Raw genomic sequence first — 25,178 nt, 5'->3', positions numbered from 1 at the left:
TTTATTATTTTAAATATCCTCATAATCCCTCTTCCAAAGAAGTCAGAATCAGAAGTATTGGATCTCCTGAAACTAGAGTTGCAGGCAGCTGTGAACCACCTGATGTGGGTGTTGGAAACCTAACCTGGGTCTTTCCAAGAGTGCGCCAAACTTGTAGTCACTGGCTCATCGCTCCAGCCCTCCATGAAGCCCTTTCTTGAGGATTATTTTGGTACACCCTCCAAATCACTTACTTGTACATAAGAAATGAAGGAGTAACACACGGGAGTCAGATGAGAACCGGATAGCTTCACCTGTAGCAAGGGAGAAGGATGTGAATGTATGTAACTAGCAGGAAAATAAAGCTGTGAATGTATGTAACTGTAGCAGGAAAATAAAGCCGTGAATGTATGTAACTAGCAGGAAAATAAAGCCTGAATGTATGTAACTGTAGCAGGAAAATAAAGCCTGAATGTATGTAACTGTAGCAGGAAAATAAAGCCGTGAATGTATATAACTGTAGCAGGAAAAAAATAGCCCCCATCCTTAGGAAAGCTGATCTCAACTTACCAACTTTTCCAGAGTGTTTGGAATTCCTCTGGTGCTCTGACACACCTGGAGATACTAATGAAGAATTCCTAGGTTAGCCATCAGCCATGGAGTGTGTCTCACAGCTCTGACTACAGAGATAGGGAACATTCACAGCAAAAACAGACACAAAGCTTCCCAAACAGGCAACAGTGGGTTTGCTTCTGATTTGAGCAGCTCAGTGCTTTAAGGTTCCTTCAGGCAGAGTTCCTCCATCTGGGAGGTAAATCTATCCTCTTACATTGCTAGTAAAGAAGACAGGCTCCCGGTGTCTCCACCACAGCAGCTTAGCAGCCACAGCAGGGGACTGGAGATGCATGTTCCAGGGATGACCACACACTGCCTGTGTTGTCTATGCCTAAGAACTTAGTCTAGATCAAATACAGAATATAAACTACCTAGTTCCCATCACCTTCTGAATTCCCTGAGCACCAGAAAGGTACATGTTCATTCTCTGTCGGAGGTGAAATCCACTATGCCAAGCAAAGCTGATTTCGCTTATGCCAAGGATTTCTCCCCTGACCTGTGGAGAACCCTACTAACTACAGACCACATGAAAACGAAACTGTGACGACAGTGAGGTGAGAACTGTGCTCGGGGACACTCCGCACCTGGCCAGTGGGGACAGGACGGGGTGGACCTGATTGTCTTCCAAACACTCACATATTTGACTAACGCTGTTAGGGTGCTGTATATTTTGGACAGGTCCTTTAACAAAGTGTCCACACAGCTGCCTGAGGGCAGGGCTGTCTGTACGAGTTCATGGAAGAACGTGACCAGTGTTCCCAGCTGCATGATGATGGCTTTCTCAATGAGAAGATTCGGTGGGAGTGCTTGAGAGGAGGCATCTTCTGGAGAGAAACAAAAGTGATGCCATTCAGTCTTATTTTCCAGTCCACAGCGAAGGAGAATTAACCCCCCCCCAGGAATGAGTTCAAGGCATTTATACTTTGGTGGACTTTGCCGGCATTGCGATCCCCGTCTGCAGTCATTCCGTCTGATACAGTTTCTTGGCTCACCCAGCCCTTGATCTTGGTGACTAACCAGTCCACTTCTTCCAGGACTTTCTCAGCCTGACTCAGAACTAGTAACTGTGAAAAGACAAGACTGTGCGGCATGGTTCACATTGCTGGGGCAGTACCAAGCGTCGCTTCCACAGGGACCTCACAGGCCCGAGGACAGGAGGCATTGTAATGACCCCAGCTGGAATGCAGTGGAAGGGGCGGCCAGGGCTGTTTCCCATGAATCACACCAACACTTACACAGACGGTAGGGGCAGCTGTTCTCACATTCACCATCGCAAAGTGGTTTGTTTTCTCCATCTCTACGTCCTGGAAAGGAAGAGAGGCCAGCCTTGAGACCAGTAGGCCTTGACCACTCCCCACACAGGATGCCACACTATATCTGCGGTGGCTACCTGGTCTATGTCTCCCAGCTGCCCATGGATATCCTGGGACAAGTCACGAAGCAGGGTGACAGGACTCTTATACAAGACGTGCAAGCTGAAGAACAGGCTCATCAGACTCTTACAAAACGTGGCATCCTCTAGGAGCAGTAAGGAAGGAAAGTTTGATACACTGTTACAGCTTTTGCAGACTACACAGGCTGGTGAGGGTGCAAAGGGAATCCCTCTCTAACAGGTTTTGGTGATGGTGATTCTGTATAAAGGGGAGGGAAGCAGGAAACTCACCCTGGCTGTATTCCTTGCAAATCTTAGCCGTCCAGGATAACATCTGCATAAACTAAACAAAAGACCTTCAGTGGTTAAAGAAAAAGGTGCTGGGTGTGGTATCACTTGGGAGGAAGAAGCAGGCAGATTTCTGTGAGTTGGAGGCTAGCTCAATCTACATACTGGGTTCCAAAGGCCAGCCGGGGCTACAAAGTCAGACTCTAAAACAAATAAGAAAGAAAAACAGGGTTGGAGACTTAGCTCAGTGGTAGAGCGCTTGCCTAGCAAGTGTAAGGCCCTGGGTTTGATCCTCAGCTCAAAAAAAAAAAAAAAAAAAAAAAAAAGAAAAGAAAAGAAAAAAGAAAGAAAAACAAAATGAAACTTTTTTTTTTTTTTTTTGGTCAGAAGATCCTTAGACCTTTCTGGGCCTAGCAAATCACCTACCAAACTGTGCCTGGACGTAATTGGTTACATAAGAACAGCATAGCCGGGCAGTAGTGGCGCACACCTTTAATCCCAGCACTCGGGAAGCAGAGGCAGGCAGATCTCTATGAGTTCGAGGCCAGACTGGTCTCCAAAGCGAGTTCCAGGAAAGGTGCAAAGCTACATAGAGAAACCCTGTCTTGAAAAACCAAAAAAAAACCCAAAAAACCCAGCATCCAGCATAAAAATGAGCGTGAAGTGATGCGCAGGAGCCACACATCTCACAGCACGTGGTGGACACTCAGTGTCTGTGTCATTAGGACTGAGTGACCTGAGATCTGGATCTGAGTTCTCACTGCTGAGCTTCCTCTGCTGCTTCCTGGAAGTCCGGGGCTAAACATCCTATGTCCTGATACTTCAGATATTTTCAAGGTCCTCTGGCTAACAGAGGTGTGGGAGATCTCGGCTATAAAAACAGAAGAGAAGGGGGAGGGGCAGAAGAAGAAATATATACAAACACACATAGACTTTTCTTAGGCAAAGGAGATGAGGTTTTAGGGTAACAGGAATCTGAAACAGGCTTGCAGGCACAAAGGGGCTGAACTGATATGCAGGCAGTAAGTACAGACGACTAAAGATTTTGGTTTGTTGAGGGGAAAAGGTCAATTATGAGGTCAGGAATTAAGAGGTCAATCCATCAATAACTTAAGGTCTTTATGAACTGATCGTAAAAGACCCCCAGACCCCATGCCAAGGAAGTAACTGGGATGCAGAAGCACTCTGCTGCGGGTGAATGCCGGGGTCTAGGGTAAGAATCCATATTTGTGTTTGCCTCCTTAGGAAACTCTTGAAAGACTCAGACAAGATTAAGTGTTTGCTTATTTAAGAAGACATGGAGGGGATGAGAAGGGAGACCAGTGACGGTAAACACTGTTATAGTTCCTCATTTTCAAACTGTAGAACTTTATTACCCTCTCAAAACTCAACTAAAATGATCAATAACAAAACTTTGATAGGAACTAGGGATGCGGGTCAGCTGTGAAGAGCTGGCGCCTGGGAGGGTGGGGGCGGAAAGCCGAGAGCTTAAGGTTGTGTGTGAAGGGCACCAGCCCGCCACTGGAGTATGTGGCTCTGGCAGGCCTTGCCCTTCCCCCCATTCCCTCACCTTGCTAAAGCTGTTAGATTCCAGTCCTGAAGCTAGCCACCAAGGTCTGTTCCCTTATTTGGCCACTTCCTCCTCCTGAGGCTGACCACCAAAGTCCAGATGGCAGTATTAAAGTCCAGCAACCAGAAACCCTTCATTATCACCTAATTAACATGCCCAATTAAAGTTAAATACCTCATCCTAAGACGAGGTGAGGTTTCCCCCCTTACCTTTCTAGACAGCCATTTTCCCATGTGTCACGTCTGTCTCATCTATCCAGAGGCAATCCTTATACCCCTGGGCCCTTTCCCCTGCTCCCTCATCCCCTCTCTCTCTTACCATCACATTCTGGCCCATTCTAACACTGACCTCTCCTTTTTCTCCTCCTAAAAATTATGCCCGATGGTCATTTGCTGCTGTTTCTGAGTCAGAAAGCAGCCACCTTGCCTTTTCTTTCCTGTTTAATGAAGGGTCTCTGTGAAAACAGCTGTTTGGTGTGGCTGGTGCCTAATCTGGGGTGGGGGAGGGAGCCCCTGCTGTGCGGGGTGGGGGGGGGGGGGGGGGGGTCTCCTTCAACGTGTTCTATCTTGTTTTCTTTTGCTGTAGAAAACATTCTGGCTGAAAGCAGCTTGAGTACTAAAGGTTTTAGGTTGGGTTGGGTTTGGCTTAACAGCTCACAGTCCATCACTGAGGAATGTCAGTGTAGGAACTCAAAAGCCAAACTCTGGAGGAAGACAGTGGAGGGGGCTCACTGGCTTCTCCCCATGGCTTTGCTCAGCCTGCTGTCTTATGGGACCCAGGACCACCTGCCCAGGGGTGGCACCTCCCACAGTGCACTGAGGCTCACACACATCAATCATTAACCCAGACCTGCCTAGAGGCGACCTGATGGAGACAATCCCTCACTCCAGATGACTCTAGTTTATGTCAAGTTAACAAAAAGCTAACCAGCCAGTTATCCTTAGAACATAGCAAGTTCACAGCCAGACTGGACTACCTGGCACCCTGTCTCAAAAAACAAACAAAAAACATAAGAAAATTAGATATAATCTGAAGTTAAATGGGAAGGGGTCTTTCCAAAACTCCTTTATTTAAATTTCCCTCAAACAACCCTAACCACACAGTGTTTCTTTACCAGTTAAGTAGCAGCATGAAGGAATGAAGCTGAGCTGTAGCTGGGGTGGAGAGGAAGGGAGCTCTTCCCAGGCTAACCTGGATCTAGAACATTAGGATCTGTCCTCCAATGCTCAAACACCCCCCACCACAGGTGACAGTCTCTCAGGGAACAGTAGTTCCTGGAGGCAAGACCCCACATGAGGAGCCTCGTGTCCCTCCATGATCAAAGCTGTCTTTTCAGCAAAGGCAAAGCCACCAAGAAGCACAAGGACCGGGAAAGAAGCGTGTTAAAAAGGCCGAGGGCACCAAAGACAAACCTGTCTGACAGAAACCATGTTCGTAGCTGATGAAACAAAGCCAGTGTTTCCTGACCTTACGTGGTTGCATGTGCTCTGAGAGAAACAACAGGAAAAGATACACCCTACAGCACCTTGAAAGGATATTTAGAGGATACTTTTGTTTGATTTTTTTGAGATAAACTGGCCTCAAACTTGCTATGGAGCCGAGGATGACCCCGAGTGTCTGGTCTTTGGATTTATGTGGCTGGGAATCAGACGCATGGCCGAGTAGCAGGTGAGCACAGGTCCTGCCGACCAGCCACATCCTCAGCCCCAGATATATGCTTTCCTGACGACACAATTCTCGTCTTCTGAGGGATACTAACTGGGACTGACCAAACACTGCTGTTACCTGAGGAGAGGAGGGCTCCAGCATCTTGGACAAGGTGGAGAGAATCGTGATGAGCAGCAAGGCCTCTTTACTGTTAAAATCCTCCTCTTCACCACTGAGCATGTTCAACAAGGACCTCTGCAAACAGATGGGAATAGACAATTTGTATCAGAGGAGAGACCAAAGCCAGAGAGCCTCGTGGCTGGAACAGAATGATTCAAAGCCATGTAATTCCCAGGGGATAAAATCCGGAAAGAAACCTGATCAAACAGCATTTTTCTGTTTCAACTATAAACTGAAGGATTAATTCTCTTGAAAACTAGGGCGGTTTCTTGCCTCACTCTCTGCAGTCCACATGAGGTACAGACTACACTTTCTGGTGTTCTCATATGCTTGGAGCTGGAGCTTAGCCTCTGACCTCAGGGCTGGACCATGCCCCAAACTCAGCTCCCCTGCCGCCCATGCCCTGACAGTGCAATCAGTCTGATTTGAGTATCCGTTTGGCAGTCTTGCTGACAACAATGGAGCTCCCTACAGGAATGTTTTACCGCCTCTGTTCCCAGCAGTGAGTCCCGGGACCCAGTAGGAACGGTAACCATTATCTGTTAAAGAAATCCTTGACACGGAACACTCTGATACCCTGACAATTACTGCTGAGAAACCTCACAGGCTTCCTGTTTCCAGTTCACTTATCGGTTAGACAGGGCCAAATTATATCATATAATCAAACCAAAAACCCTGCCTCCAGGAGAACTTCCTTATGGCACCTTAAACAATGATTCTCAGAGGCCACAAGTTCTGTCGGATCCCCACCAGGATCTTTCAAACACATCCCCTTTCACTCTAGGAGCTGTCTGTTACCTCCTGTCCAACTCCTCCCCGAAGAGTTCAACACAGCCGCTTCCCAAGGCTTCTCACCTGAAATTGCCGGATCTGGAAGGCAGCTCTCTGAGTGATAGTGATACCTGCTTCTTCTCCCTCTTCTTCTTCTGCGCCTGTGACATCTGGAAATGGAAACCATCTTGCCTTCTTTCAAACTGACTTGGGTTTTTGTTGTTGTTTTGTTTTTTTGAGACAAGGCCAATGTAATAACCCAACCAAGCCTGGAACTTCCTATGTAGCCCTGAACCTGCAATCCTCCTGTCTCAGCTTCCTGAATGCAGGGATAACAGGCCTGCATCATCATACCCAGTTCTTTTTTGATCCCCACACCACCCCCCCACTTTGGTACTGGGGACTGAACCTAGGCCCTCAAATGTGCTAGGCAAGCACTCTACCAATTAAGCTGTATTCTCAGCCCTGTTTTTACTTAGAAACTTTTCCTTTCCTTTTATGTGTATGGGTGTTTGGCCTGCATGTGTATCTGTGTACCATATGTGTGCAGTACCCACATAACTGTAGAGGCTAGGAGAGGGCATCAGATCCCCTTGGAACTGGAGTTACAGATGGCTGTGAGCTGCCATGTAGGTGTTGGGAATCAAACCCATGTCCTCTGGAAAAGCAGCTAGTGTTCTTAACTGTTGAGCCTTCTCTCCAGGCCCAGGTACTTTTTGTTTGCTTGTTTGTTTTTAATTAAACACACACACACACACACACACACACACACACACACACACACACACACACTTTTAGTAGGGCCTCACTTTGTAACCTTTTCCAATCTAGAAATGATTATGCAGCCTCAAATTTGTGGTACTCTTCCTGCCTTTCCACCTTGAGTGGTAAATTTATATGCATGTACCACCACACACCAACTTTGGAGGGAGCTAATACTTAAAATTGCATTATTTTGAGACTGGGTCTCATAGCACGGGTACTCACTATGAGCCAAGTCTGACCTCAAACCAGTGATCCTGACTCAGCTTTCCAAGTACTGGGATTACAGGTCTGAGCCATCATGCCTGAGGATAAGTTAAAATTTTAGAAAGACACACACACACACACACACACACACACACACACACACACACCCCAAAATAAAACAAACAAACAAACAAAAACGGTCTGGAGGCTGATTTAAGTGTCTTTCTAAATTTCACTTTCTTTTTTCAAAGAGGTTGTGACAGGGATTGAGACAGGGTCTCTTTATTATGTAGCTCTGTCCTGTGCTAGAACTCGCTCTAGACCAGGCTGGCCTCAAACTCAGAGAGCCACCTGCCTCTGCCTCCCAAGTGCTGCTAAAGGCCTGCCCGGCTTCAACTTCCCTTCCTAACTGCTGTGTTCCATCTTCCAGTCACTATTTGTGGTCAAATGCAATGCAGTAAGTGCCAACCCTGAACCCACTAGATGCCACTCCTCAGCAGCATGAGGGCTCTTCCCAGGTGTCCTTTGGTGGGTGAGCAAATAGATTCAACCAAAGCCAGTCATTTCTGACACTGCAGTGCCTACCCAGAGCCCTGAGAAACTGCTGGATCTTGGGTTGATAGAACTGTTGCACAGCGCTGAAGGTCTTCTGCAAACCCTCCAAGCACAGCAGTGAGATGCTCTTCCCTTTCTCTTTCTTTCCAGACTCTTCCACTGAGATAGGGATGGACGTGTACCTCCACAGCAAGACCCTAAAGTGCGGGAAGTGGTTTGTCAACATGGACCATTAATGTCAACCTATACGTGGTAAACCTTGTCCGATGGAAACAAAGGTTCTGTGAAGTTTCAGAAGCTCACACATGTGAAACTGACTCGCCATTAAGGTGTTTCTATCCTTCCTTGATTTACAAGCAACTACCAGTCTCATTTTCTTTCCCACAATTCCACACTGTACAAGTTACCTATGCAAGTGCCATCACTGGAGGAGTGCCGCTCACTGGCTTGCTCCCCATGGCTTTGCTCAGCCTGCTGTCTTATGGGACCCAGGACCACCTGCCCAGGGGTGGCACTTCCCACAGTACACTGGGGCTCACACACATCAATCATTAACCCAGAAAATGCCCTCAAAGACCTGCCTAGAGGGGACCTGATGGAGGCAATCCCTCACTCCAGATGACTCTAGTGTGTGTCAAGTTAGCAAAAAAAAAAAACAAACCAGCAGGAAACTTCTCCAATCCTGGGCTTGGGTGGAATCTTACCAATCCCCACTCAGGAAAATCCAAGAAACCCCGTCTAAGTCTGTCTCAATTCTCTGCTGCCCCCTGCCCGAGCAGCGGCAGCTGCCTTCTTGTGTCTCTCCCAATACATTTCTTGTGAGGTTTGTTGTGTGATGTGACTTTGTGGTATTCCTTGGCTCCCGACTGCCAGGATAAGTTTACCTTCAGAGCTCTAACACTTGTACAGGGGAAAGCTCTCCTCTCTGAGTTGTCACACGTGTACTGGGGATTTCCCTCATAGCTGTAACCCTTGCAACACCTCCCCAGATGTGTCAGACAATAGCAGTATTCAGTTCTTAACTCCCGAACCATCCCCCAGACCCTATGGTATACCCTGATCAAAGCACGACATGTACATGAAAAGAATGTTTTAGAAGCTGTTACTTGAGAGGGCTGGGGAGCCAGACCAGAGCCAAGACAGGTTTCTAATGGCCCTGCCAGGGACCAGGCCTTAGTTTTAGTTGACTGGAACTGGCTGGGGCTGAGCAAGCAGTCCTCAGAAAGACTACAACTCAGGGGCACCCAATCAGCAGGCGCCCCACAGCCTTCTGCTGGCCAAAGAGAGCTTTTCCTACCCTGTAGCTGGAAGGTCCCTAACCATTAGAGCCTCCCACCAATCAGCACCAGATTAATGCCTCCTCCCTGGAATTCCCCTAACTCCGCTTAAAAGAAGCTTGTGACCTCCCTTCAGGGTCACTGTTTGCCACCCCAACATGTTAGAAGTAATAAAATGCTCTTGCTGATTGCATACGTGATTGATGGTTTTTCTTGGGGGCTTCTCTCGGACCCTAACATTATTGAGCCTTCTACAGATGTCAATTCAGTAAGGATGGGTGATACCGCTGTTCAGGTCTTTATCTCATTCCTGCTTTATGTCTTTTTATTTCCTTTGTTTTTGCTGTTGTTTTTCGAGATAGGGTTTCTTGGTGTAACAGTCCTGGCTGTCCTGAAATCTGCTTTGTAGACCAGGCTGGCCTCACACTCACTGAGATCCACCTGCCTTTGCCTCCTGAGTGCTGGGATTAAAGGTGTGTGCCACCACTACCCAGCTAGTTTTATTTCTTTTTAAGAAAGATTTTACTTCATTTTAAATTAAGTGTATGTGCATTGTGTGTGTGGATATATACATGTGGGTGCAGGAGTCTGCTTGGTCCTTCTAGATCTAAGTTAGAGGGGACTGTGAACCACCTGGTACAGGTGTGAGGGACTAAGTCATGGTCAAGAACAGGACAGACAGTAAACACTCTGAACTGCTGAATCATCCCCTCTAGGCTATTTATTTATTTGCTTTTAAGTACTTTTCATCTGTTGGCAGGTGCATGTCCATTAGGATGGTCATGCTCACTTTATGCACAATTCAATCGCTATGTAATAATATCCTTTTGCATCCTGGGAATGCAGGAAGATTTTTATATGAGACAAAGAATCCACCCAAAACCAAAGGGGAAACAGACTCACTACGAGCTACTACACTTCACTCCTAACACATGCCCAATCATTCTGCCCCTAATTTCCTATCTTGCAGAATTCACAACACACAAGCTAGCACGCAGTTTGAGGGTTCAGAGTGGCTTACCGAGTTATGTCACAGAGGTTCTGAAAGACCTTGTCTGGGTTTTGGCCATCAGGACCACTCACGTGCCCTCTTCGTACCAGCTGCTGCACCTTCTGCAGAGCCACATTCACTGCATAGTGCATAAACTCACTGCTGGAGCGCAGGACAGACAGGCTCTCTTCATGGCTCTGGACGCTATCTCTAGAGAGAAAAGGAAGGTAGGCAGGCAGGAGCTGAGCCTGGTGGTGGGACCTGTAGTCTCAGCAACTGGGAGGGTGAGACAGGAGGATCGCAAATTCCAGGCCAGACTGGGCCACGGAACATGATCCTGTCCAAAAGAAAAGAGCAAAGGGGGTGGGAAACAGCCGAGCGGTGTGTGCCCAACACACTCAAGGCTTGTGTTTAATCCCCAGGACTAGACACAAGGGGACAAGAAGACTTCCCGCCTGCCGCTGTGGTCTGGGGTTAGGCTTTCTAGACTTCAGAACAGCAGCGCTCAGCACGCTCTGATGGACAGCGTGAGTCACTGCCATGGCTGCCCCCACTGACCCCTCCCACTTTAATGACATCAAAGCACCGGTCTTTCTTTTAGACTTTTGATTGTCCTGCTGTTACTCAGTTCCTTTCTCCTTTCTCCCCTTTATCGGCTGTTGTGTAGAGTTCTTGAGATCTTCTTACAACCCTGCTAGACTCCATCCTTCTCATTCATTAGCCCACAGCCTCTCACTGAATGCCTCCCTCGGGTTATGCGATTTTCACGTTAAGCAAATTAAAATCTCCTAACTTACTTCCTACTGCATATAACATGGCACCAACTATGACTCTGAACTAGGCAACACGGGAAACCTGGCGCATGTTCTCTTTTTGGGATTGCCTCCCGACGCAAGGCGACTCTTACCTGAAGAGAGCACTGAGAAGATCAGACACGAATTTCATGGACAAAAGGCTGTCATGTGTCTTACTGGCCATTTTAGTTTTGCCTTTACCAGCTTTTTCGTTAAGGATGTCAGAGAACCTCTTGTAACACGTAAACAGGCTCAGAATCTCCTCAAACTTACTCTTGCTGCGTGAAAGGAAACAGAAATGGAGACAAGCAGCGTCAGCACCTGTGGTCTGGTTTCCTGGAGAATGCGATCACCAGGCTTCTTCCAATGTCCGGTCTTAGAGACAGCTTTGTGAGGTAACGGGCCCTCATTAGCACCACATTCCCTAGTCACAGCAATCTCCATGTGCCCTTTTTCTTTCCTCTGATTTGTTCCATTCAAAGACGACCATGGAAGCCCAGCACTACCACTAATAAAAGTTTTATATTAGAGTCAGTAGTACTTGAATTCAGGATCTGGGAACTGTGAATAAATGAAAACTTGGAGGAAGACAGAATTCACAGGCCTGGTGGAAAGAACATAAGGCGTTGGTGGTGCATGCCTTTAACCCCAGCACTTGGGAGGCAGAGGTAGGCTGATCTCTGTGAGTTCAAGGCCAGCCTGGTCTACAGAGTGAGTTCTAAGCCAGCCATGGCTATGTAATGAGACCCTGTCTCAAAAAAACAAGGAAAGGGAAAGATATAATATTATAGTCTTTGTTTTTTTCATGTCTAATGTAATGCTAGAGTAAATGAACAAATGATAAAACTGTATCCAGCGTCATAGCAATCCTTACCTGAAATTACTTATGGAGAAATTATACTCTATTAGAACCTCACACACTCCCATTATGAGACATGCACAGATATTATTCTTGACACCGACACTAGTGCTCTGAGAAAAATCTGCTGATTTATCCTAAAAGACAAACACAAATTAACATGCTACAAAAGCCATCACTGGTCCACGCAGCCGAGGACTCAGCAATTACCAGCTCAAAGTCTTCTAGCTCACTCTTAATCATTCTGATAGTAATAGACTCCAACATATCATCCAGCTCATGATACAATCCCTCTTCTTCTTCTTCTCTTTCCTCTCCCTGCTGCAGGGGAATCACTTTGCTCTTATACCAGGCCAAGCAATGCTGAATGCAAGAAAGCAGATGATCCTGGAGAAGAAAACAAACCATAAGAACCTACGACGCTGTCACAAAGCTCCTGTTATTCGCTGGCACCACACAGCAGGTCCATCTGAACTGACAAAGCTGGAAAAGTGTGTCTGCACTTTCCCAGGAACGGGCCCACAAGGAGCTGACACTCCAGAATAAATCCACATGTGCTTCTCTGGTTTGGTATCAACACCATTAGAGCCAATTATGAAGTTAAATGTCCCCAAGTCCTGAAAGCTATTCTAGAGACAGGGAATGCTGAAGTGATCTTTGGGACACCAACAACACAGCATCATCTCATGGTCCTGAAGTTCCATTAGTGATGACCAGATGGGACAAGTAAACCTCTTCCCACTCTCCTTGCCCTGTGTTCGAAGTCACTCGTGGGGTGTCTCACTTTTTGTCATCCCTTCCCTCCTTTCTGAAACTAGCTAAGAACAGAGACCTGTCCTAGTGTCCAGAGTTCACCAGAGTGCACACTGCAACTCAAGTGAAGCCAGACCCGCCCGCCCCCCCCAGACTCCTGCACAAATCTCTACTTCCACCAGTGTGAAACCAAAGGTCTGTAAGGGACAGAGAGGACACACTTAGGAAGAGGTGGTTGTCACGATTAGTGAAGGGAGATGGCTCAGCACTGGCACTTGCTGCTCTTGTCGAGGATCTGGGTTTGAGTTTCAGCAGCCATACTGTGGTTCACAACTGGCTCCATCTCTAGTTCCAGGGGATTCAATGCCCTCTTCTGGCCTCCAGGCACCAGGCACCACATGGTACATATACACCCATGCAGGCAAATGCTCATATAGTACAATAAATAAATCTTAAAACGGGTCACAAACAATGGACATGGAAGGAACTAGAAGAGGGGTTCAGGGAGAACGGGACCCACTGCAGACCAGCCTTACCACCGACGGGAGACAGTAGACCCACTGCAGACCAGCCTTACCACCGACGGGAGACAGTGTCTGCAGGGCGGTCTTACCAGCGGTTCTTGGAGAAAGATCTGACTTCCTTGGGTCAGAACGCAGGCTCCTAGTTTCAGAGGAGGCAGCAGGTCAGGTTCCGGTTCATAGGACAGCTTTAACTGTGTACAGTGAAGAGAAAAGTCGTGACTCACGAATACTTCCTGAGTATTTAATGCTTCAAGCCGATGGCACCTTGGCCTTCTTAAGACACATTCCCCGACTGTCCAAAGAAGAACGTAACAAACTTAAATTGTCTGGCCTGCCTGCATCCCTTCAAAGTGCTGGAGGCACAGCGATGATTAAGGCATGGTTTTCACTTTACTTTTCCACTCTCTCACTTGACAACTGAGTGTAAAACTGAAGCTATAGAAGGGCTAACTACTACAACACACATAAAGAACCTCAACACTACTTGCACACAACAGAGCTTTAAAACAAACCCTGGCTATTTTCACTCCTGTCTTTTCACTCCTGAAGCTGAGGAATTTTACTAGCCCATGTATTAACCCATGTTGGGAAGCATTGCTCTATGCCTCAAACACATTTTTAATTCTTGTTAACAGTGTGATGATGCTCGAAAGATATAATTTAGCTACCAGGGCACACAGAGGAGCATGCCAAGACCCAGTGAGAAGTTTTCAGATTGCAAAGGCCTTCCAATTACTTATACATATCTAAGACCTTAATTTCAAATGTTTGTTTGTTTGTTTTTCAGAATTACCATGAAGCAATGGGGGATGGACCTGTATCAGCTCACATCGAATTGCAGGAAAATGATGGACTATGGGCCTGAGCTCTCCCTGTAAATATTTCCAGAGAATAAATGTTACATTGCTGGGTAAAAAAGATTCTGGGGGTTGGGGATTTAGCTCAGTGGTAGAACGCTTGCCTAGCAAGTGTAAGGCCCTGGGTTCAATCCTCAGCTCCAAAAAAAAAAAAAAAAAGATTCTAATGAATCTTGAGAATTTATTTATTTATATATGATGTCTCCATCTGAACTCATCTCATCTTGATGGTCCTTTGAAATATTTCATTAATTTAAAACATTTTTTTGAACTGGGTGTTGTGGTTTAAATAAAAATGGCCCCTAGTCCGTCAGAGGCCCATAGGGAGAGGTACTATTAGGAGGTATGGCCTTGTTGGAGGAAGTGTGTCACTAGGGGATGGGCTTTGAAGTCTCAGAAACTCAAGCTAGTTCTCTCCCTGCTTCCTGTGGATCCAGATTAGAACTCTCAGCTCTTTCTCCAGCACCATGTCGCCTGCACGCCACCATGCTTCCAGTCATGACAATAATAGACTAAACCTCTGAACTATAAGCCAGCCCCAATTAAATGTTTTCCTTTATATGTTATCTCTTCACTGCTGTGGATATCGCTCTGTGTAAATAAAGTTCTGATTGGCCAGTGGCCAGGCAGGAAGTATAGGCGGGACAAGAGAGAAGAGAATTCTGGGAAGTAGAAGGTTGGGGGGAGACACCGCCAGCCGCCACCATGAAAAGCAACATGTAAAGACACTGGTAAGCCACAAGCCATGTGGCAAAGTATAGACTAACAGAAATGGATTAATTTAACATAGAAGAAGTAGATAACAAGCAGCCTGCCACGGCCATACAGTTTGTAAACAATGGAAGTTTCTGTGTGCTTTCTTGGTTGGGTCTGAGCGACTGTGGGACTGGCGGGTGAGAGAGATTTGTCCTGACTGGGCCAGGCAGGAAAACTCCAACTACACTTCACAGCAATAAAACACTACGACAGGTGCAATACTTTTAATCCCAGCACTTGGGAGGCAGAGGCAGAAGGACATCTGAAAGTTCAAGGCCAGCCTGGTCTACAGAGTAAGTTCTGAGATAGCCAGGGATACATAGTGAGAGTCTAATTCAAAAGAACCAACCACACAATTTTTTGAAACTAAAAAATCCAAGCCTGAAGTGGTGGTGCATGTTTGAAACCCCAGCACTTGGAAAGTAGAGTTAAAAATCAGAAATTCAAGACGGCTTCAACTACAAAATACATTTGAGTGCAGCATGGAATACACCCATGTCTCAAAATATGTGAAAGAAAATACAACTGAACGGTTCCCAAAAGTGTCCTTGTGGTTGAAGGAGAAGACTGAGAATCCAAGGAAGGTTTAGGAGACAGCAACGGAGCAGCAGGTGGGGAGAATTCAGACAGAGCATGCCTACAACTTAGTAGCATTCCAGCTGTGAGTCGTTTTTGAAAGGATCAAGCAGACGCCACAACAGGCTGCTCAGTCTTCTCTCAGAGATCGGGCCTCAATTTCAGTTTCCTGAGACTCAAGCAAGCAGTTTCTGGGAGGGCCATGAACAAGAGACATAGTCCTTGCAGTAGCTCCCTTTGACTGCTCAAGGTTCAGTCAATTGTTTACGGTCTGGGACCCCTCACCAACTTAGAGCTAGGTGCACGAGTCAAGGTTAGAGCCAGGGCCACTGAGCAGCCCCACAGTCAGTACGTGCTAGGCCAGCCAGCCCCCATGGCAGCTCAAGGACAGAGCCTGGGACTTGTCCAGGCCTGCCCAAAATGGTAACTGTAACCCCCAGCTAACCCTAGCCAATTAAAAGTTACTAACATGATTGCCACTCACATAAACCAATCCTGGGTCTGTTCCTATGAAGTCTGTAGACCCCAAGCCCCGCTTGCTTTAAAAACCCTGACCATTGCTACTCAGGGTCTCCCCTGCTCTGCTGCTGTGTCAGATGAAGGGAGAGTTCTGAGTTAACTTGGACTATAGGTACAACAGTTTTGTATTTACAAAAGTCTAAAAAGTATTGTCACATCTCAATACCTCATCTGATTCCCTTATGTGAGCCATAAAAGCATATTTTACCTGTGAGAAGAGAGTCTGCATGATTGAATTAGCCAGCTGAGAGTTCCGTCGAAGGACATCATAGAAACCCTAGGAACAACACAGAGACAAGATTATTCTTTAATTGATTGTTTGTGTGGGGTGGGATGGGGGGAGTGGCGGATGTGCCACATGCGCCACATGTATTGCATGTATGTGTGTGCCTGTGGAGGCCAGAAGAGGGTACTGGACTCCCTGGAGCTGAAATAATAGGCAGTTATAAGCCACCTAAAATAGGGCCGGGAACCTCAGGTCCTCTGAAGAGCTAAGTGTTTTTTAACTACTGTGCCTATGCTCCAACCCATACAATCATCTTACACACTCACGCTAAAGACAACATTTTAAGCCGGGTGGTGGTGGCACATGCCTTTAATCCCAGCACTCAGGAGGCAGAGGCAGGCAGATCTCTGTGAGTTCCAGGCCAGTCTGGTCAACAGAATGAGTTCCAGGACAATCAGAGCTGTTATGTGTGGCGATATATTGTGTACCCTAATAAACTTGCCTGAGGATCAGAGGACAGAGCCAGCCACTAGATTAGACATAGAAGTCAGGCAGTGATGGCACACGCCCTTAATCCCATCACTTGAGATCTCATCTTTGCTTGGGAAACACACACGCCTTTAATCCCAGGATGTAATATGGCAGGGCAGAGAAAGGTATAAGGCTGGGGAAACAGGAACTCACTTTCTTTAGGCTGAGCATTTCATACAGGTAAGAACTAGTGTCTGGCTGCTCTGCTTCTCTGATTTTTCAGCTTTCATCCTGATATCTGGCTCTGGGTTATTTTTTAAAGAAGATCTAAGATTTGAACAACAGTTATACAGAGAAATCTTGTCTCCAAAAATTAAAATAATAATAAAAACAAAACAAAAAACCCCAAACAAAAAACAGCATTCTGAATCTCCATTACGGTTGCACCATAGCCAGACTTGAGAATTAAAATACTACCAATAAATACTGAGTAACCTGTAAGCGTATCATCTTTCTCTTATTTATTCTTTAACTTCTCTCATAATACTTGGAGGCTTAAGTGTTCCCTTTCATTTCGTTTTGAATACTTCACTTCCATCCCCGGCTATTCAGTGCTAGGCTGTGTAATTACAACAAACCTTCCCGTGGTTGCTGATCTTATCGCAGCTGACACTGACATGCATCTTACTAAACCCTGAGTAGATGACTTGGTATTGCTGACACTATGCAAACCAGCACAGCTGCAGTCTCCCCTTTTAAATGTGTGTGCCTTTCTTCCTTTCTCCTGTTCTGTCGTATCAGACAGCGTCTCAACTACGATGGTGGATCAGGCCCCCAGAGCAAAGGCCTTCACTCCTCGTCCTTTTCAGGCTCCTTGCTATTTTCAGGCTTCATAGATGCCCTTTCTTTCTTTCTAAAATTTATTTATTTATTATGTATACAGAAGAGGGTGCCAGATCTCATTGCAGATGATTGTGAGCCACCATGTGGGTGCTAGGAATTGAACTCAGAACCTCTGGAAGAGCAGTCAGTGCTCTTAACCTCTGAGCCATCTCTCCAGCTCCATAGATGCCATTTCTAAGACTGAGGATATTCCTTCCTGATCTAGTTTGCTGAGAGTTTCTAAAAGATTTTTCTGGAGGTGGTGGGTGGGGAAGGAGTTTGAGATTGGGTTTCTCAATGTAACAGCTCTAGCTGTCCTGGAACTCACGGAGATCCTCATGCCTCTGCTTCCTGAGTTCTGGGATCAAAGGCATGCGCCACCACCGCCTGACCCTAAAAGATTTCATCATAAAGAAATGTTGGCCCGGTGGTGGTGGCGCACGCCTTTAATCCCAGCACTCAGGAGGCAGAGCCAGGCGGATCTTTGTGAGTTCGAGGCCAGCCTGGGCTACCAAGTGAGTTCCAGGAAAGGTGCAAAACTACACAGAGAAACCCTGTCTTGAAAAACCGGAAAAAAAAAAAAAAAAAAAAAAAAAAAGAAATGTTGGTTGAGCAAGTATGTGTCTATGCATAGTATGTGACATGCATGACAAAGCCTATGTAGCCCAGGCTTTTCATGAATTTTTGTGACCCATCTTTCCTCAGTTACCCTAGTGCTAGGGTTATAGATGTGGTCATTGTGCCTAGCTCCCTACCAGTTAATAGCTCAGTGATTAAGAGCACTTGCTACTCTTGCAGAGGATCTAAGTTCCATTCCCAGTGGCAACATCAGGGGCTCACAACTGCCTGTAACTCCAGCTCTAAGGGGACCCAACACCCTTGGCCTTCACAGGCACCTGAACCCATACACCAAAACCAACACACACATACACAATTAAAAATGACAAAAATAAACCTTAAAAAAATTAAGGGCTAAAGGTGTGGCTCACTGGTAGCGTGCAGGAGAGAGGGGGAAGAGACAGAGACAGAGAACGATAACTTCAGTATTTGTGAAGGCATGCCAAGAACTGTATAAATGACTATACACCCAAAATACAATGCACCCAAAGTATCTCATTTGGCTTTAAAAATCATGTTGCCAGAGAAAATTTAATGAAATGAGAAAATGATTACAACATAAAGTTAGATGATAAACATATATAAATTTTACATACATGTGTGTATAAGAACAGTAGAATTGGGAATACTCCTAAACAAATGTGTGTGTGCCTATGTACACATGGAGGCTAAAGGTTATAATTGGGTGTCTTCCAAAATCACGCTCTGCCTTCGTTATGGAGGCAGAATCGTTCAGGGAACCTGGACTTTGCAGCTGGCCGGCCCCAGATTCTGTCAGCCCCAGAATCCTATCTTCACTTCTCAGCGCCAAGCACTTTACTCTCCCAGCCACCTTCCTACCTAAAACAGTTTTTAAAAATTCTCCCTATTTTCTGCAATAAACCTGAACATTCCAGGATCTACCAGCTCAACAAATATTGTTCTAAGATGACAAATGAGTGCAGGTATGACAGAACTCCCTTGTAATCCCAGCACTCAGGGAGGTAGAGTTGAGAAACATCAAGAGTTAAAAGGTCACCAGCGGCACAGAGAATTCGAGGCGGGCTTGGGCTACATGAGATTCTACTGGGGGAGGACAAAAAAAAAAAAAGCTGTTCTCGGAAATAACTTTGATCTATTTAATTGTATTTATTCCTCCATCAGAACTACATCCTGACCGCTTTCCCCTCCCGTCACTCCCCCCAGGCCCTACCCACCCACCCACTCTACCCTCCTTGTTGAAAGTTTCTGATATTCTCCATTCCTTCCACGAAACATCTCTGCAAAAGTACATGACATCCTGAATACCTCAAATATTAGAAACAGCAGTGTATCTTTCATAGTCACTGGGTCCTATTCCTAGCGGCTGGGCTATGTGTTTGTTTTCTGCTTTTTGCTAACTATTATGTCATTTTATGTTATGTGACTGCATTAGACCTGCACCTAAAAGGACAATAAAGGAGGAGGAGGGAGGGAGGGAGGCCTGTCTTCTTACTAAAACTAAGCTAAGTATATTAGAGATTTAAGAAAGGCATTTTTAAAACTGACCTTTGATGGAGCCGAGGTAAGGCATCGTAAGGGGAAAGCCGAGCCCTGGGCCCTCTAAGCAGTGTCTACACTAAGTCCATCAAGTAGCTTTTAAACGGATCTTGTTTTTAATGTAGCCCCGCCTGCCTCTGTGTGGTGGTCTGGGAATGACCCACAAAGGCTTATGGTACTTGGCCCCCAGTTGGTGGAACTGTTGGGAAGGATTAGGTGTGTCTAGAGGTGGGCTTTGAGGTTTCAAAAGCCTCCCACCCTCTCAAAGTGTTCCGCCTCTTGCCTGTGGATTTGTTTTGTTTTGTTTTGTTTTTTGAGACAGGGTTTCTGTTAAACAGCCCTGGCTGTTCTGGAACTCACTTTGTAGACCAGGCTGGCCTTGAACTCACAGAGCTCTGCCTGCCTCTGCCTCCTGAGTGCTGAGATTAAAGGCATACACCACCACCACCCAGTTTGCCTATGGATTTTGATGTGAGGAGTCATCTGCTGCTCCAGTGCCATGCCTGCCTGCTGCTCAGCTCCCCACCACGATGGTGAAGAGTGCCTTTGGAGCTATAAGGCCAATTAACACTTCTTCCTGTTGTCTTAGCCATGGTATCAGTGTGCAATAGGAAAGTAACTAACATTCTCTGCCTGGCCAGCACCAAGGGTGGAGGCCTGTGCCACCACACCCAGTTCTGGGGAGTTTTTATGCTTAGTGTAGGTACACAAAAATTTGAAATCTGAGGCAATAAAGTAAGGGTATGTTGTGTGTGACAGAGAGAACTCACAAATGACAAATTTGGTGTTAAATTCAGACTAGTAAATTAGCAGTATATCTAAATATTTCAGATTAAAATAGAATGGTTACGATATATCAGTCAGTATTTACAATTTTACAACTTACTATTACTATCCACTGACTCTAACTGCATAGGGGTACACATCTACTGTTCTTCTTGGACCAGAAAAAGGTTGACAAAGAAGGATTATTCTCCCGAGATGGCAGACACATTTCTTCTACTTTCCTGACTTACCTCATAAAGCATGAGTCGAACATCAGCCTGCTGTCCTAAGCATCTTCTCAAACTGTCTATGATCTCAAGGCAAAAGGTTTCATTGGCAACAGAATTGTAGCGGCTGTGAACGTCCACGTGCACCTGGAAGGGAGGACGGCAGCTTGTGTCCAGCCTTCTAAAGTGGTTTCCAAGATGGAGGATGTGCTCTTGGTCAGGGAAGCATCCTAGGCCTAGCTCTCCCTGTACTAAAAACACAGGGCACATGCAGATGTGGTCATCATCGCACGCATTCCATGCCACTCATTCTGGTTTGAAATGAGCTAGGTTTAAACCTTCCAACACGATGAACTCTTCTGCTCCTTAGGGTTCAGTTGAACAATGTCAGCCACTCAGGAAGGTGGCTGATTACCTCATGCCATGACAACCCAGTAGTCTCGATATTCATGATTTCATTAAAAACTTTATGACTTCCATTAAAAAAGAAAAAAAAAAAAGCTTACCTCCTTACATTCACAGATACCAGGGAACTTTAGAGATAGTCTTGTTTAGTTGTGTACATACAAACAGGCAGAAAAAACACTCTTACATAGAAATAAAATCTTTAAGAAGTAAATTTTTAGAAAAGCAAAATGGAGCAGTTGAAGTGTTGATACCTTACTTAACCCAACATATGCAAATGCCTCTGTTGGTAGCCCTACTCAAGACTGCAGAATTCGGGTCTAGAAAGCTGTGTGGATCACGGCTAACTTTGCAACAGGGGCCTCTTTGCACAGGGCCAGTTGACTGTGTTGTCCACTCAGGAGTCTTGGGGCTGCTGCTGAATCAGCTCACTGCCCCAGACAAGAAGACTGGCATCATCACCTCTCCAGCACCATGTCCCCTGCACGCCTCCATGTCCCGCCAGGATGATAATGGACTAAACCTCTGAACTATATAAGCCAGCCCCAATTAAATGTTTTCCTTTGTAAGAGTTGCTGTGGACATGGTGTCTCTTCATAGCAATAAAATGATTGAAATATTTTTGTTTGTTTGATTTCCCTCTAAATCTTGAAATAAGCATGAAATATATGTGTGTGTGTGTGTGTGTGTGTGTGTGTGTGTGTGTGTGTGTACACAAGTGTCTAGTTCAGCAGCTACAGGAAGGCTATTCTCTACCACATCAGACAGCAGTCTGACATAGAGCCAACCTGCTGTTAGTAAGTATGGGATAAAGACAGTCTTCACACTTACAATCCCAGCACTCAGGAGCCGGAGGCACGAGGATCACTGCAGGCTCAGGGGCAGCCTGAGCTACGCGACCCTGCGTCCATGTGACTGGTCTTGAAGCCATGTCCGACAGATGCCAGTCTGAGCGAGCCTTACCTGAGTGACACCGATAGACTGGCTGCACTGGGAAGATGACAGGCTGCCTAAGACTCTAAAGTTCTTCAAGAGCAGCAGAAACCCAGCAACTGCCGACTTCCGGGCATCCAGCTGGCTAACTCAGAACACACAGACAAGTCAGCAGCATGGGAGATTCAGTGCAGGAAAAAAAACAAAAAACAAAAAACACAGAAGGAATATGAAGACTACGTATGGACAACCAAGCACAAACCATGCCTAACGGAATTTACACACTCAAAATAAGGCAGCAGGTGTTCAGAGCAACTATAGGGATGCAGCAGATCGTTTTCATTATCTATTTAACCTCATGACTAGCTGAACTTTTTATCCTGTTTGCAGACACCATGGCAATCGGAAGAATCCTGAGGCTATAAATCGAGGTGAACTTGAACCTACGTACTGAACAGCAACGGAAATGACTGAGTTTTGCTGTGTCTGAATGAGTGTATTCTTCTACAGCCTTCCTGTTTACACAGGAGCATAGTACCTGATGCCATGTAAACCTTCCCTCCAGTTAAATGACAGTTTCTGGCTGCAGCTCAGTGATCAGTGCATGTTGCAGACATTGGAGCATATAACCCTGTCTAGCAGGCATGCTTTTGGGGGAGGAGTAATAAAATGTTGTCAGTTCTAGGGCAGAGATAACGGCTACTTGCTAGTTATTCCTCTGGACACGTACAAGTGCATTACAGCCAATTTGATAACTGGGTATCCTGTTCTCAAAGGATCAAGTGCCTTCCACACATCACTATATTATATCTACACACTCAACAATAAATGAAGAGGGGTCAGGAGGCACTGGATGAGCTCCAAGGAGGACAGAGGCCCCCCCAGTAATCACCAGGTCCACTAGTGACGGGGCCATAATTCTGCTGCCTACTGAAGTGAGATACGTGAGTATATTCTTCTTGACTCCTTTCCCTTGGCATGGTGGTTAGCTCAAGTTTCCAAGCCTTTTCTTGAAGGTTACTGTAGGCGTGGGAGAGCAGGGTACTGGAGATCACCAATGGTAGACTATTCCCAAGACCACGTGCTGTCTAACCGTTAGTGACTTGTCATGCTAAGCCTAACTTTGTAAAAGTAGAATTATAGTAATCTGCACTTCCTGAGGTTGCCTGAAGACTAATGAAAAGCACAGAGAAGCCCTGGCACACTGCTCCCCCTGCTCAGAGTGCTGCGCGGGTTAGTGATCCACATGACCGCTGTGAGCAGGGGCGGGCAGGAGACAGCAGACAACTTACATTAATTAGAAGGCGCAGCCCCTGCGGTCTCAAGAATGCGACATACCTGGCAAACATAGCTTTCCGCAAGACCAGGATCAGGGAGTCTCTCATCGACATGCTGACTTTGAGGAGTGGCTGAAGAACAGAGCAGATCACCCCCATTAGCTTAGCCCTTTCAGTGACCGGCATTAGGATTTGGGTGCTTTGGATCTGTTTGTGTATATGGTCCATGCTAGTCATACTAAAGACAACGGTGCACTTTGAAATAGTGACTGGAAAGCTGTTACTGTCAGGCATGGTGATACAGGCCTCTAATGCCAGCATCTCAGGAGATGAGGGCAGGGGGATTGCACCAATTTGAGGCCAGCCTTGACTACCCAGTGGGGTCCAGGCTAGCTTGGGCTATAGCGCGAGATCCTGCTTCAAATATCAATCCATCAAACAAACAAGAGTAGTCTGAATGCCTTCATGAACGCATGGTGCTCACTAATTCCCTAAGGTTCTTTCCAGTACTTGACTACTCTGGAAATGAGCTGCAGGAAAACAGACCCCTCTAGGGGATGAGCTTGGGAAGCAGTCCTTCTCTGTGCACTTAGTAGTTCAAAGGAAACTGTGAGAGACTCAGGAAGAGCGGTGTGCCAGACTTTCCCGACTAGACAGTTAAAGCTCGGGTCTGGGAAGCCAGCCGGCGGGCCAGCTGACTCACCTGCACTGCCTTGAGCAGCCCCTGCACCGTCTGAAGAGGCAGGAAGGACAAATAGTCGAAAGTCTCCGTGACTTTAGAGCAGCTCTGAAGAATTAAAGGTGCGTACATGACGATATCTGAAAGCAAGTCTGAAGACAGAGTCTGTAATTAGTTGCTTCACATAGCTATAAAATAAAGATAAGGAAGCATCTGAAATCTATACAGGGAAAGAAATGGTGAGTGTTTTGTCTCTTGGTTAGAATATAAATTTCTATTGGCTGTGCATAAATTTTCCCAGTGTCACCAAGGTATTTTTATCATTTTTTGTGATAATATAAAAATAGCAAAATTAAAATGTCTAGAAGACCACAAGCCATTCACACTGACTGCATAGGTGTCAGCTGTACTGGCGTCTCTAAGCAAAAGTCAGTCAATACATAGCTATAGATTTTATTTATTTATCTGTGTATTTATGTGGCAAGCACACGGTACTATCAGAAATATATAAGGCATAGTCTTCTTTTAAGAATTTTAGGGTTGGGGATCTAGCTCAGTGGTAGAGCGCTTGCCTAGCAAGCACAAGGCCCTGGGTTCGATCCTCAGCTCAAAAAAAGAAAAAAAAAAAAGAATTTTAGTATAATTTAGTCAGAACACAAGCAAAAACATCTCAAAAGAGAAAAACAAGAGAGTATCAAGTACTAGTAATTCCAAACATGTATCACCTAACAAACAGTAGACGGAACTGAAACAGGAAGTGCACAAGAGGTCACTGCGGTGTTTTAGAAGATCAAGAGAAAGAACTGTTCAAGGTTCTGAAGGAACACAGACCCCAGAACGGCCGACTGTGCACAAAAGTCTAAGAAGGACACAGAGCGGGGTGGGAGGTCAGTGGATGGGGCGAAGGGTCCAGACAGTCAAGTCAGTGCGGAAAAGGTAGGTTAGGACTGAAGTACCAGGCTCTTGAGAGGTCAGGATAAAACCTGAGGCCAGGCTGCCTTCAAACTTGCAGTCCTCCTGCCGTAGCTTCCAGAGCACCGGGTTACAGATGTGTGTCATTATCATGTCGGTGAGAGGCGATAATTTAGAAAAGAACATACTGACTTCAGAGTGATCGTTACTGGTATTTTACGAATACTAATCTAGGGGCAATCAATATGCAGGGGTGGGCAGGGATTGTTACAGGGAGAAAAGTCACCTCAGAAACCAACAGGGAAATTGTGACTCAAATCTCATACAATGTTCTCTGGTCACAAGTTCGAAACCAGTAACAAGATGATACTTAAAAAAAAAAAAAAAAAAAGAACATCCTCAGACACCGGGAC

General features: G+C 45.9%; 1 protein-coding gene across 2 annotated transcripts in view; it reads right to left on the bottom strand.

The window, feature by feature from the left end:
• Positions 1–25,178, bottom strand: part of Fanci (FA complementation group I) — a 55,610-nt gene that overhangs the window by 4,863 nt on the left and 25,569 nt on the right. Inside the window, exons 14-33 of one of the 2 annotated variants that reach the window (XM_036186687.1) lie at positions 23,878–24,005; positions 23,236–23,306; positions 21,928–22,042; positions 20,584–20,706; positions 16,061–16,129; positions 13,234–13,335; positions 12,078–12,254; positions 11,883–12,004; positions 11,122–11,286; positions 10,245–10,424; positions 7,977–8,143; positions 6,507–6,592; positions 5,610–5,726; positions 2,258–2,309; positions 1,985–2,112; positions 1,830–1,898; positions 1,568–1,658; positions 1,231–1,421; positions 550–603; positions 234–293 (exon numbers count right to left, since the gene is read on the bottom strand). In XM_036186687.1, coding sequence (XP_036042580.1) covers positions 234–293; positions 550–603; positions 1,231–1,421; positions 1,568–1,658; positions 1,830–1,898; positions 1,985–2,112; positions 2,258–2,309; positions 5,610–5,726; positions 6,507–6,592; positions 7,977–8,143; positions 10,245–10,424; positions 11,122–11,286; positions 11,883–12,004; positions 12,078–12,254; positions 13,234–13,335; positions 16,061–16,129; positions 20,584–20,706; positions 21,928–22,042; positions 23,236–23,306; positions 23,878–24,005 — 2,267 coding nt within the window. The remainder of the gene's footprint in view (positions 1–233; positions 294–549; positions 604–1,230; positions 1,422–1,567; positions 1,659–1,829; positions 1,899–1,984; positions 2,113–2,257; positions 2,310–5,609; positions 5,727–6,506; positions 6,593–7,976; positions 8,144–10,244; positions 10,425–11,121; positions 11,287–11,882; positions 12,005–12,077; positions 12,255–13,233; positions 13,336–16,060; positions 16,130–20,583; positions 20,707–21,927; positions 22,043–23,235; positions 23,307–23,877; positions 24,006–25,178) is intronic. The other variant, XM_036186688.1, reaches the window with a different exon arrangement.

Source organism: Onychomys torridus, chromosome 1 (genome assembly GCF_903995425.1).
Source record: "Onychomys torridus chromosome 1, mOncTor1.1, whole genome shotgun sequence".
Taxonomy (NCBI): Eukaryota; Metazoa; Chordata; class Mammalia; order Rodentia; family Cricetidae; genus Onychomys; species Onychomys torridus.
The sequence above is the reverse complement of the archived record's forward strand: the minus strand, read 5'-3'. Positions and strand labels throughout refer to the sequence as shown.